The sequence below is a fragment of the Notamacropus eugenii genome (assembly GCF_028372415.1).
Source record: "Notamacropus eugenii isolate mMacEug1 chromosome Y unlocalized genomic scaffold, mMacEug1.pri_v2 SUPER_Y_unloc_1, whole genome shotgun sequence".
NCBI classification, from domain to species: Eukaryota; Metazoa; Chordata; class Mammalia; order Diprotodontia; family Macropodidae; genus Notamacropus; species Notamacropus eugenii.
In genome coordinates this window covers 482,495-495,890 of record NW_027325109.1, presented here as the reverse complement: position 1 = coordinate 495,890, position 13,396 = coordinate 482,495, and the positions used below count along the sequence as shown (strand labels likewise).

Here is a 13,396-nt window from a genome sequence, read left to right as displayed (position 1 = left end):
ACCTGATGTCCCCCAACCTGAGGGGCCACCCCAAGACCCCTGAAGGTCTGCCCCAAATGTCAAAGTTCTGCCCCAAAGCCCAACCTGAGGAGCTGCCCCCAAACCTCACAGACCTTCCCCAAACTTCAAGGATCTGCCCCAAAGCCCAACCTGAAGGGCTGCCCCCAAACCATGGACCCTCCCCAAACTTCAAAGCTCTGTCCCAAAGCCCAACCTGATGTCCCCCCAACCAGAGGAGCCACACCCAAAGCTCAAGGGCCCTCCTCAAACCTCAAAGTTCTGCCCCAGAGCCCAACCTCACGTCCCCGAACCTCAGGGGCCACCCCCCCATTCCCCTGAAGGTCTGCCCCAAAGGTCGAAGCTCTGCCCCAAAGCCCAACCAGAGGTTCCCCCACCTTGAAGGCCCACCCAGAAACCCCCCCAAATCTCAAGGCTGTGCCCCAAAGCCCAACTTGATATTCCAGACCAGTGGGGCTGCCCCCAAACTCCACAGGCCCTAATCAAAACTCAAAGCTCTGCCCCAAAGCCCAAACTGAGATCCCCGCAACCTGAAGGGCTGCCCCCAAACCCCACTAGCCCTCCCCAAACCTCCAGGCCCCTCCTCAAAGCCCAACCTGAGAGGCCACCCTCAAACCACAGGCCCTCCACAAAACTCAAAACTGCCACAAAGGCCAACATGACACCCCCCCAACCAGTAGGGCCACCCCCATACCCCACAGGCCTGCCCATACCTCAAAGTTCTACCCCAAAGTCCAACCTGAGGCCCCCCCAACTTGAGGGGCTGCCCCCAAACCCTACTGACCTCCTCAATCACCTAAGCTCTGCCCCAATGCCCACCCTGAGGTCTCCCCAATCTTAGGGGCCGCACCCAAACCCCACAGGTCCTAGCCAAAACTCAGAACTCCTTCCCAAACCCCACACTTAGCCCCCTCCCAACCTAAGGGGCTAGACTCAAAGCACACGAATCCTCCTCAAACATCAAGACTCTACCTCAAAGCCCAACCTGAGACGCCCCCCCACCTGAAGGGCTTCCCCCAAACCCCAGGGGACCTCCCCAAATGTCAAAGCCCAACCTCAGGCCCTCCCTCAAAACCCCAAAGATACTCCCTAAACCTCAAATCCCTGCTACAAAGCCCAACCTGAGACCCTTCCAATGTGAGAGACTTCCCCGAAACCCCACAGGCCCTCTCCAAACCTCAAGGCTCTACCCCAAAGCTCAAACTGAGAGCTCTCCAACCTGAGGGGCTGCCCCCAAACCCCATGGGTTCTCCCCAAACCTCAAAGCTCTGCCCAAAGCCCAAAATGAGATCCCCTCTAACCTGAGGGGCTACCCCCAAACCCCACAGGCCCTCCCCAAATCTCGAGGCCCCTCCTCAAAGCCCAACCTGAGAGGCCACCCTCAAACCCCACAGGTCCTCCACAAAACTCAAAGCTCTGCCACAAAGTCCAACCTGAGGTCCCCCCAACCTGAGGAGCTGCCCCCAAACCCTACAGGCCCTCCCCAAACCCCACAGACCCATCCCAAAACTCAAAGCTCTGCCTCAAAGCCCAACCTGAGGGGCCACCCACAAACCCCACAGGCCCTCCCCAAAACTCAAAGCTCTGCCACAAAGTCCAACCTGAGGCCCCCCCAACCTGAGGGGCTGCCCCTAGACCCTACAGGCTCTCCCCAAACCTAAAAGCTCTGCCCCAAAGCCCAAACTGATGCTCCCCCAACCTAAGGGGCTGCCCCCAAATCATATGAACCCTCCCCTAACATCAAGGCTCTGCCCCAGAGCCCAACCTGAGACCCCACAACCTGAAGGGCTGTCCCCAAACCTCAAAGCTCTGCCACAAAGCGCAACCTAAGACCCCCCCAACCTGAGCAACCACCCTCATACCCCACAGTCCCTTCCCCAAACTCAAAGCTCTGCCCTAATGCCCAACCAGAGGTCCCCCTAACCTGAGGGACTGCCCCTAAACCGTATAGGCCCTATGCAAACTTCAAAGCTCTGCCCAAAGCCCAACCTGAGGCCCCTCAACCTGAGGGGCCACCCCCAGATCCCTGAAGATCTGCCCCAAATGTCAAAGCTCTGACTCAAAGCCCAGCCTGAGGCCCACCCAACCCTAGAGGCTGCCCCCAAAATGCATGGTTCCCCCCAAACCTTGAAGCTCTGCCCCAAAGCCCAACTGGAGGTCCCCCAACCTGAGAGGCCACCCATAAACCCAACTCTCCCCCAAATCTTAAGGCTCTGCTGCAAAGCCCAACTTGAGGTCCCCAAACAGTGGGGCTGCCCCAAAACCCTACAGACCCTCCTGAAATCTTGAGGCTCTTCCCCAAAGCCCAACCTGAGCCCCCCAAAATGAAGGGCTGCCCCCAAACACCATGGGCCATCCCCAAACCTCAAAACTCTGCCACAAAGTATAACCTAAAATCCCCCCCAACCTGAGAGGCCACCCCCATACCCCACAGGCCCTCCCCCAACCTCAAACCTCTGCCCCAATGCCCAATCAGAGGTCCCCTCAACCTGAGGGGCTGCCGCCAAACCCTATAGGCCCTCCCCAAACTTCAAAGCTCTGCCCAAAGCCCAACCTGAGACTACCCCAAACCTGAGGGGCTTCCCCCAGACCCCATGGGCCCTCTCCAAACCTTGAGGCTCCACCCCAAAACCCAGCCTGAGGCCCCTCCAACTAGAGGTGCTGCCCCCAACTGCACAGGCCCACCCCAAATCTCAAAGCTCTGCCCTAAAGCCCAACCTGATGGGCTGCCCCCAAACCTCACAGGCCCTCCACAAACCTTGAGGCCCCTCCTCTAAGCCCAACCTGAGAGGCCACCCTGAAACCCCACAGGCCCTCCACAAAACTCAAAGCTCTGCCACAAAGTCCAACCTGAGGCCCCCCCCAACCTGAGGGGCTGCCTTCCCAAACCTGAAAGCTCTGCCCCAAAGCCCAACCCGAGACTCCCCCAACCTGAAGGGCTGCTCCCAAACCCCCTAAACCTGAAAGCTCTGCTACAAAGCCAAACCTGAGGCCCCCCAACTGGTGGGGCCACTCCCATACCCCACAGACCCTCCCCAAACATCTAAGCTCTGTCCCAAAGCCCAACCTGAGATCCCTCCAATGTGAGGGGCTTCCCTGAAACCCCATGGACTCTCCCCAAACCTTGAGGCTCCATCCCAAAGCCCAACCTGAGGCCCTCAAACCACAGAGGTCTGCCCTAAATCTCAAGACTCTGCCCCAAAGCCCAACCTGAGACCCCCCCTAACCAGAGGGGCCACCCGTATACCCCATAGGCCCTCCCTAAACCTGAAAGCGCTTCCCAAGTGCCCAAGCTGAGGCCCCCCCCCCCCCGAAAACCCACAGGCCCTCCTCAAAACGCAAAACTCTGCCCAAAACCCAACTGAGGTCCCTCCAACCTGAGGAGCTGTCCCCAAGCCCTACAGGCCCTCCCCAAACCCCACAGACCCTTACCAAAACTCAAAGCTCTGCCTCAAAGCCCAACCTGAGGGGCTACCCACAAACCCCACAGGCCCTCCCCAGACATGAAGGTGCTGGCCCAAATATCAACCTGATGTCCCCCCAACCTGAGGGGTCACACCCAAAGCCCACAGGCCCTCCCCAAGCCTCAGAGCTCTGCCCCAGAGCCCAACCTGAAGTCCCCCAACCTGAGGGACCATCCCCAGACCCCACAGGCCCTCTCTCAACCTCAAACCTCTGCCCCAATGCCCAATCAGAGGTCCCTTCAACCTGAGGGGCTGCCGCCAAACCCTATAGGCCCTCCCCAAACTTCAAAGCTCTGCCCAAAGCCCAACCTGAGACTACCCCAAACCTGAGGGGCTTCCCCGAGACCCAATGGGCCCTCTCCAAACCTTGAGGCCCCACCCTAAAGCCCAACCTGAGGCCTCTCCAAACAGAGTTGCTGCCCCCAAACTCACAGGCCCACCCCAAATCTCAAAGCTCTGTCCCAAAGTTCAACCTGCTATCCCCCAACCTGAGGGGCTACCCCCAAACTCCAAGGGACCTCCCCAAACCTCAAAGATCTGTCCCAAAGCCCAACCTGAGGGGCCTCCTCAAAACACCACAGGCCCTCCCCAAGCCTCAAAGCTCTGCCCCATAGCCCAACCTGAGCCCCCCCCCCAAACAGAGGGGCTGCACTCAAACACCACAGGTCCTCCCCAAACCTTGAGGCTCTGCCCCAAAGCTGAACCTGAGGGGCTGCCCCCAAACCCCATGAGTTCTCCCCAAACCTCGAGGCTCTGCCCCACTGCCCAGCCTGAAGTGCCCCCAATCTTAGGGGCTGCTCCCAAACCCCATGGGGCCTCCCCAAAACTCAAAACTCCGCCCCAAAGCCCAACCTGAGGCCCTCCCCAAACCTGAAAGCTCTGCCCAAAGCCCTAACTCAGAACCGCCCCCAATCTGAGGGACCACCCCCAAACTCCATGGGCTCTCCTCGAAACTCAAAGCTCTGCCCCAAAGCCCAAACTGAGGTCTCCAATATGAGAGTCCACCCCCAAATGCTGAAGATCTTCCCCAAAACCTATGCCCCCCCAAACTCCAAGTACCCTGCTCCCCAAACCTTGAAGGCACTATTCAAAACACCTGGAGTCACACCTGTGGCCCTAGGACCATGCCCTAAAGCCCCAGGGATTCCCCCAGTCCCAAGGGCCCTCCTCCAGGCCCTGTCCCAAACTCCACCGCCCCACCCCAAGTCTCTAAGGTCCTGCCTTGGGCCCCAGGACCTTGCCTCAAGCTTTAAGGTCCTGCCCCAAAGCGTGAGGGGTCCCCAAACCTTGAAGGCCTTGCCCCCAAACCTCCAAAGCACCCCTCCTAACCTGGAAGGCTCCCACCCAAATCCTGAAAGTCCCCAGCCCTGGTCCAAAGGCTTACCCAAACCCAGGGAGCCATAGGCTCAGGGCCTTAGCCACTGTCTAACCTCACTCTGAACTGCCTTGGGCCCCACTCGTGGTCCCCTGGGCTCCATAGCCATTTTGGTGGTGTGAGTGGGCCAGTAAAAAGGAGTGACAGGAATGGCCTGAAGGGAAGAGGTGAGGAGACTGAGGGAAGGTCAGGATCACCCCCTCCCCCCCATTCTGGTGGTGCTACAGCATCTATAGAGATTTGGAGTTGGAGTCAGAGGTGCTGAGTTCAGATCTGCCCAGTTAGTAGCTGTGTAATCATGGGTGGGTTATTTTCCCTCCCTGGGACTCAGTTCCTTTACCTGTAAAATCAGGGGATTGAACTTGATTGCTTCTGATGTCCCTTTTAACCTCTCTGGGACCGTTAATCTCTGCAGGGACTTAGGCCTCAATTTGTCTCTCTGAGGTACTTTCAAGTTCCAAGTCCTACTAAGCTCCCAAGTCACTTCATTATTTTGAGACCAAGTATCTTAGAACTGGAAGGCTCTTCATGGCCCATTTAGCCCAATCCATAAGTGAGCAAGAATTCTCTCTCAAGCAGCCCAAGTTGTCATTCTGCCTCGGCCAGAGGACCTCTCCTCCCCATGCGGCCCAGTTTTGGACCGCTCTCATAGTTAAGGAATTTTCCCATACACTGAGTTGAAATCTTCTGCCCATTGGTCCAAGGTCTGCCCTCAGCCTCTCCCCATACCTCTAAATTGTCTCTTCATCTATAAAATGAAGGGTATAAACTAGGTGATCTGTGAGATCCTTTCCAGTTCTAATTCCTACATTCCCATAACGTGGAACCCCTACTGTGAAAGAGGCATGTAGCGCACAATCAGAACTGTCTAAAAATGAAATAGTAGGTCCCCACATTACTGGAGATTTTCAGGAATCTGGTAGAGGATACCCATCCTATAAGTATAGCTTAAACTAGGCTGGAAACCCTGGCAGACAAAGCTAGGTTGAAGGAGCTGGGGGTGTTTAGCGTAGATAAAGGAAACAGTTTTAAGTGGAACAAATGATTCCTATCTTCAGATGTCTGCAGGGCTGCCAACTTGACCCTAGAGGACAGAACTGGGGAAAATGGGTAAAAGTGGCAGAGTCAGATTCCAACTCATTGTAAGCCCAAACTTCTGAACAAGTTGGACTGTCCACAAGTAGCCTGGCCCAGCCTGCCCAGGCAGTCCCACTTGAGTGGGGGATGCTGACAGATGGACTAACATGTTCACACCCACAAAGAAAGGGGAAATAAAATTATAGCCACCAAAGGGAAAACCAGCAAAGCCTCAGTCTTTCAATCTTAGATTATAATTCTTTGTGTGAGCTATATGTATCATTGCCCCTTCCCTTTATAGAAAAGTGTCATGTTCTACAGGAGGCAGCTAGGTGGCTCAGTGAAGTCAGGAAAACCTGAGTGCAAATCCAGCCTCAGACACTTATTAGCTGTGTGATCTGGGGAAAATCACTTAACCTGCTTGTCTTAATCCACTGGAGAAGGAAATGGTGAACCACTCCAAGAAAACCCCATGGCCAGTATGGCCCACAGAACAAGATTGTTGAACAACATGTTCAATTAGGGATGTGACCAGAAGTGTAGTTAGGAGATTTTTCATCCTAGGCAGTAATCAGACCCTACTGAAATATATTGAAGTAGACCAGAGAAAATGACACCTCCCTTAGCACCCAATCTCCTGCTAATATAACTAAGTTAAAACGACCATTTCTAGTTATTTGGCAACATTCTAGTACTGTTTGACTGTAGAGGCCTGTAATGAGTGTAGAAGGGATAGAAGATGTAGCTGCACTCTGAGGCTAGGACTCCCCTGCTCACACCACGAGCACTTCCAGGGCCTTGGTTTGAGAGGCTGCTCCCCTTGCCCCAGCCAGGCCCGCTGCATCTGATACTCCCTTTTGAAAACTTAAGATGAGCAGTTAGAATGGGCTGCCTCCCATAAGTAGTGAACCTCCTGGTGTTGGAGAAGTGGTGGTATACCCATCAAGGATGCTGTGAAGGGAAGCCCCTCACCAGGGGACAGGTCCAGAGAGTAACCAAATGAAAGCCAGATGATCCCTCCCACCCCACTAATGCTATATGAGGTGTTGCTGTTCTTGGTGGGAGGTTGGCCTGGATGTCCTCTAATGAGCACAGGCTGTACTCCCCCCCTACACACAGTAAAAGGGATTCCTACACGGAATGGAGGTTGTACTCGATGCCCTTTCTGCTTGCTTCCTAAGACTTGATTGTATGTATGCCCCCTGATACCATGATGCATTCAGAACTGGGAGCTCACTGAAGTGCCAAATGTTTCATTTCTTCTACAAACCATCCACTAAGACTATTCTTTTCTGACAGGTCCCCCACAAAATGCAGTTTCAAGGAGTAGGAGCTGCTCAATTGCTGGATCTGCCTCTTGGCGTCAAGCTGCCTCTGATCCCAGGAAGTAATACTTTATTCTACACCACAAATTTAAATGAAAAGGTAAAATCATTTCTATAAATAATGGTAAACAGGCACTTTCCCAAACCCAGTCCAGAGATGATGTGCCAGTCATGAGATCCCCGCTTACTGACTGTGCCACCTAGCACGAGCCGCAAAGTAAAATCAGGTGTGGTAGTTGGGGGGAATATCAAACCATGGGATAGGAAGTGTAGGTTCTCAACCCTCCTTGGTTTCTTTGGAATTTTAGGAAAACTACTTAAACTCTATTTCCAGTAAAGCCTCCTGTAAACTCATGTAATTCAAAGAATCAGATGCAATTGATGCTTTATTTCTTCAGATCTGATTATTTAACTTAGGTATTACGAGAAAATCTTTTCTTCTTCCAGGTAAGAAAGACCAGAATTTGAGTCCTGCCTCAAATACTTAATAATTTTGTGACCTTGGACAAGTTACTCTCTGAACTTCAGTTTCTCTGTCTGTAAAACAGAGGGAGTGATAGCATTCCTCCTCAGGAATGTCCTGAGATTCAAATGAGATAAAGCACTTTGTAACCCTTAATAAACAGAGCAAGTAGGCAGGCACACAACTATCTAATACTGCTAAATACCCTAGGCAGACTTAGAATGTTCATACAAAACCTCTGTCATTCACCTCTCAGCCCCAGGGCATCCCGACACCCTGACCTTATCTTCTTCAGGCCCATCCTAAAGTTAGAGTAGAAAAGAATAATATTACGATATAATACAATAAGGTAATAGTGCAATTACTGTGGGGAAAGTGCTTTGTAAACTTTAAAGTGCTTTAGAAATGTGAGTTATATTTAAGTTTATAATACATTTTTGGTTCTTTTCTATATTCTGTATTTGTGTTCTGGTGTTGGAGTCTAAAATAAAATTTAAAAAAAGAAATGTGAGTTATTAGAATTGAAAGTCAAGAGTGTCAGGCAATGAAGACTGTAATAAAGTGAGCAAGACCCCCTTCCTCCCAGTCAAAAAAAGACTCTTAATCCACAAGTTGTGGTCACGTGACCGAGCAGAGCTCTCCCATCCCACCTAATGCTCAGCACCCATATCCTTTCTATGAGGTTAACTGCCCAGTGCCCAGAACTCAGCCTCAAAGTTCTGATGGTCTCCAGGCAACCAGCCTCCATCTGCATCAACAGAACCACTTAGTCAAGAGCAGCCTTTCCCAGCTTCCTAACCGCAAAGGCTGCCTGTCAGTAGACAGTTGCAAGCTGCTCACTTTAGTCACTGAGGACTAAAGGGTACTGCCCCCCCCCAGCATCTGCTTCATAGGAATGGTGTAAGGATCAACCAAGAGAATGTTCATCTAGTGCTTTGTGAGCCCTTGCATCTTTGTTAGCTATTATTTATCAGAGAAATACGAGTTTTTCTGTCCAGACTTCCTACTAGCTAACTCTGTGACCTCAGACAAATCATTTAACTTCTCTGAGCCTCAATTTCCTTGCCTATAAAAGGAACGGATTGGACTAAATAGTAACCATCGTTTCTCTAGCATTTTAGAATTTACAAAGCACTTTTTTTCCCCCAATAAACTTGTAAGGTGAAGAGTTCAAGGATTATTATCTCAGTTTTTCAGGCTCAGGGAATGAGGTAACTTTCTTGGTATCACAGTTAGTAGGCATCTGAACTAGGACCTGAACCTACTTTTGACCCCCAAATCCAACATTCTTTCCACTATGCTTTCTGGCTCTTAATGAGTCCTGAGGTCATAGTGAAAGAACTCAAATTAGGAACAAAGGACTCTGATGTTCAGCCAAAGTTCTTCCCACTGGCCTACACTGTGGCCCTTAATTTACATTTAGATCATGATTTGCCTAGGGTCTTCCCAGGGTATTTAGCAGATAGAACACTTTATGCGTATATTATCTCATTTGATCTTCATAATTACTGTCAGGGAACAAAAAAGGATCCGACATTGGCTGTTCATGATGGTAGGAAAATGGCAGCATGACAAGAGGTCTCGATTTAAGATCTATTACAATGAAACTTACAATTGAACAAAACATGAAGAGTCCTCAGTTGCCTCAAACTAGCATGTGGCTGACGAGGATTTAAGAAGTAGCTTGGCTAATGGGAAAGTATACTAAACTTGATGTCCAAAGACCTGGGTTCAAATTCCAGTTCAGATATTTTCTATATAACCCTGAGTAAGCCAGTTATCCCGAGTCTCATTACCTACATCTGTAAAATGATAGTAATGCAGTAAGAGTAATACAATAATGGAATGATATTACAGTATAATACAAGAAGATAATAATGCAGTACCTGTTGTACAGGATTACTGTGGGAAACGTGCTTTGTAAACTGTAAAGTGCTTTAGAAATGTGAGTTATATTTAAGCTTATAATATATTTTTGGATCTTTCTGTATTCTGTATTTGTGTTCTGGTGTTGGAGTCTAAAATAAAATTAAAAGAAAAGAAATGTGAGTTATTAGAATTGAAAGCCAGGAGTGTCAGGCAATAATGACAGTAATAAAGTAAGGAGACCTCACTCAGTTCAAGGAAACAAATTATTTCAGTTGACAACTGCCATATAGCCTGTGATCCTAATCTGATGGATCTGGCAATAGCTGCACCATATTGACAGGACATTAGTTCACTGAATATGTCTGTCATTAGTCTTAAGACAAAATATAGCCTTGTCACAACCAGTGTTTTGAACTAAGTAAAGGAGAGATCTGTCAGCAAATTGCTGCATTTATTATTGTTATCCTTCCCAGAGTGACTTGCAATTTATATCAGTTCTTACTTGTGAATTGGACTATAGTCCTCAATTATGTCCCCTCTTTTTTTTTCACTGAAAGTTTGGTAGTGAATTGGGGGCTGTTGCCGACCAGTGGACTAAAAACCCAACTAAGGAAATCTAAAAACAAAGCCGAGTGCTTAAAAAAATTTCAATTTTATCCCACCCCCTTCCTTTTATCTTGGACACTGGGTAGCTGCTTCTGCGCTTGCCATCACTGGGCCCTAAGCTTCAGGGTGTCCAGAAAATGGGATAGGCAGGCAAGGACTGCCCCTTTACTGTATCTTCCACCGTCTGATTGCTGCTGCTGCTGCTGCTGCTGCTGCTGCTGGGCAAGCAAGGGAGAAGAGCCTGAAACCTCATTCCTTCTGTCTTTCCCCCACCAAGGACCTTCTGTGACCTACCGCTATCACCATCCTGCTAGCGAAAAAACCCCACATTGTTTGGTAATAGGCTAATTTACAAGTGGGACCAGAAAATGAATCACAGCTTTCCTAGAAAGTGAACAGAATGACGGTAGCATTTACATTGTGGTTCTTACTGCAGACATGGGTGGCATTCACTTGAAGATTTGATCCTTAGGGGGGTGTTTGCGTGAGAGAGAGAGACAGAGATAGAGACACAGAGAGACTGAGAGACAGAGAGAGACAGAAGGAGAGAGATAGAGAAGAAGATAGAGACAAGGAGAAAGGAAAGAGACAGAGAGAGGAGACAGAGATAGGGAGAGAAAAGGAAAGAGATAGAGAAGAAGAGAGAAAGAGGCAGAGAAGGAGAGACAGGAGAAAGAAAAGGAAAGAAAGGCAGAGACAGAGGATAGAGAAAAAGAGAGGCAGAGAGAGACAAGGGGAGAGACCAGAGAGAGATAGAGGAGACAGTGATGAAGAGACAGAGACAGGGAAGAAGAGACAGAAACAGAGAAGGAGACAGAGAAAGAGAGGGAAGGAGAGAGGAGAGATAAGGAGAGCAGACAAACATGGAGACAGAGAAAAGGGAAAGAGACATAGAAGGAAAGAGGAGAGGAGAGAGAAGACAGAGACAGATATGGTGAGAGATAGAAGGGGAGAGAGACAGAGAGGAGACAGAGACAAAGGAGAGAGAAACAGAGGAGTGAAACAGAAGGAGAGAGACAGAGAAACAGAGCAGAAAAGAGACAGAAAAGAGGAGAGAGAGACAGACAAGGAGAGAGAGAGAGAGAAAAAGAAAGCAGCACGCATTTTATTCGTGTAAAATACTGTTGACAAGTGGCCCTTCAGTACATGGAAGGCCACTGCGTACTGGTGTGAACTCTTTGGCCCATCTCCTGGCAGCAGGTCTGAAGGAAGGGATGAAGGTTCCTGCTCTGGATGAGATTCCAGGGTAACTCTCTGATTCCTAACAATGGCATTTGGCTTTTATTCTTTCTGTTTTCATGGACGCTGTATTCTTGAACCACAGTGGACTCTAGGTTATTGTTCATTTTCAGATTATGAAGGTGTAGCAATGGTATCCCTTCATCATTTCCCACAGTAGTGAGGCAGAGTGGAGGACCGGAAAGAAGAGGGCAACAGCTACCTACCTGTCCTGTTCTCTCTCCCGTCTCTCATTACCCTCTTTGGTCAGTGCTCAGTGTATGGTGATGGTGATTACACAGGAGAAAGAAGCTCTGTGGGGAGAAAGAAGGGAAAAGAAGCAGAGGGTTCTTACTCAAACCATTTCTTTCTTTTTTAATATCACTGTCTCTCCCTTACCCCCAGTAGATCCTTTCTTTGTAAACAAATAAGTAGTCATGCAGAACAAATCACAATGGTGATGTCAGAAATGAATGCCTTTCTCTGCACTTGCAGTCCACCACTTCTGAGAGGTGGAAGATGGGCCTTACCCTCAGTTATGATTGGTTCACTGCATTGATCCGAGTTCTGAGGTCTTTCAGTTGCATGTTTTATTCTCAGTGCATGTCATTTCAGTAATGCTGTTAATTCAAAGTGCTATTTTACCAATCTTCTGTCACTAATATTTTTAACTCTGTTTCCAGCTTTTTCAGCCCTCTTATGGTTTTAACCTAAATGATCCTTATGGTCGGCTACTAGAAACTGGATACAAAAGCCTACATGACCCTCATTTAAGTGCCTACTACAAGCGTAAAGATATCTTGAAGAAATTAAGGAAAGGAGGTCACATCACCAGCAATAACAAAGTGGGTTGTCATTTTTTTTTAGTCACATAAATGTTTTATTGACATGGTTGACACTTGATGCTCAGGGCTCACTCATCTATTATTCAGTTGGGTAGTAAGTACCTAGTGAGCGACTACACATATTACCCCTCCCGGCCCCAATGTTTGGGTCAAGAGAAACCAGACAAATCCTGACCTATTGTCTCCGAGATTACTTCATGTTTCTTACATTACCTTTTCTCTTGGGGAATTAGTCTTTCTGTAATCTCAATCAATTTAAAGCTAGAAAAGAGTACACGTAATGGAGGGAGATAGCACCAAAGGAAAAACTCACCATCTTCAAATATTTGAAGGGCTATTACCAAAAAGAGTAATTAAACTTATTCTTCTTGGCCCCTGAGAGCTTTATTGAGACCAAGCAGTGCAATAGAAGTGCCAAAGACAGAGGTTAGCCTGATTAAAAAAAAAGAAACACACTTTCTCAACAATTCAAACCATTCTAGAATAAACAGACTGGGCTGCTTTGTGAGGCATTTCATTCTCCTCACCAGAGGTACTCAGGCTGAGGCTAGATGATTCATGATTCTGAGGGGCGGTTAGATTCAATTTGATTTTATTCAGTTTTTTGTTGAACTAAATTCAGTGAATTCCAAGTCACATGAGATCTCGTAGGCCATCTAGTCCAGCTTGTACCTGACAAAAAATTCTTCTACAGCATTACCGACCAGAGGTTTTCCAGTCTCTGCTTGGAAACCTGCCTTCAATCACTCTAATTTCCTGTTTCTGGGCCAGGTTTCCCAAGGGTTTTCTTCTAACCAACACCGCCTCCCCATTTTGATCTAAATGCCCTTTATTTATGCTACAACCACAACAACACATCACTTGTTTTTCCCTTCACTGAGCCCAAACCAAATGTGTTCTACCATGCTTTCCTCCTCGTGTTCTTCACCTGGATAGAGCTCTTTCATATGCATTATGACTTGCCCGCTGCTTTTATCCGTTTTGTTCCTTCTAAGTAAGGTATGTTTTAAATTGTGGCCTAAAAATTCACACCCTGTTCTCTGACATCTTCTTAGTGGGATGTTCACTCCCCAGATCCAGCTTTCTCTTCTGAAATCCCTACTTTCAGTCAATAGCAATGATGAAAAGTCCAGTTG

At 48.8% G+C, this 13,396-nt stretch overlaps 1 protein-coding gene and 1 long non-coding RNA gene across 4 annotated transcripts in view; one reads left to right on the top strand and one right to left on the bottom strand.

Moving 5' to 3' along the window:
* The window catches only part of LOC140516959 (fibrous sheath-interacting protein 2-like), a 46,752-nt gene that overhangs the window by 1,701 nt on the left and 31,655 nt on the right, over positions 1 to 13,396 (top strand). For all 3 annotated transcript variants that reach the window (XM_072627796.1, XM_072627797.1, XM_072627794.1), the window contains exons 2-3: positions 7,234 to 7,359; positions 12,099 to 12,260. In XM_072627796.1, the coding sequence (XP_072483897.1) occupies positions 7,234 to 7,359; positions 12,099 to 12,260 (288 nt within the window). The remainder of the gene's footprint in view (positions 1 to 7,233; positions 7,360 to 12,098; positions 12,261 to 13,396) is intronic.
* LOC140516962 (uncharacterized) overlaps positions 7,326 to 13,396 on the bottom strand; it is a 40,063-nt gene continuing 33,992 nt past the window's right edge. The window contains exon 4 of the long non-coding RNA XR_011971439.1: positions 7,326 to 11,729. This is a non-coding gene — a long non-coding RNA (uncharacterized lncRNA). The remainder of the gene's footprint in view (positions 11,730 to 13,396) is intronic.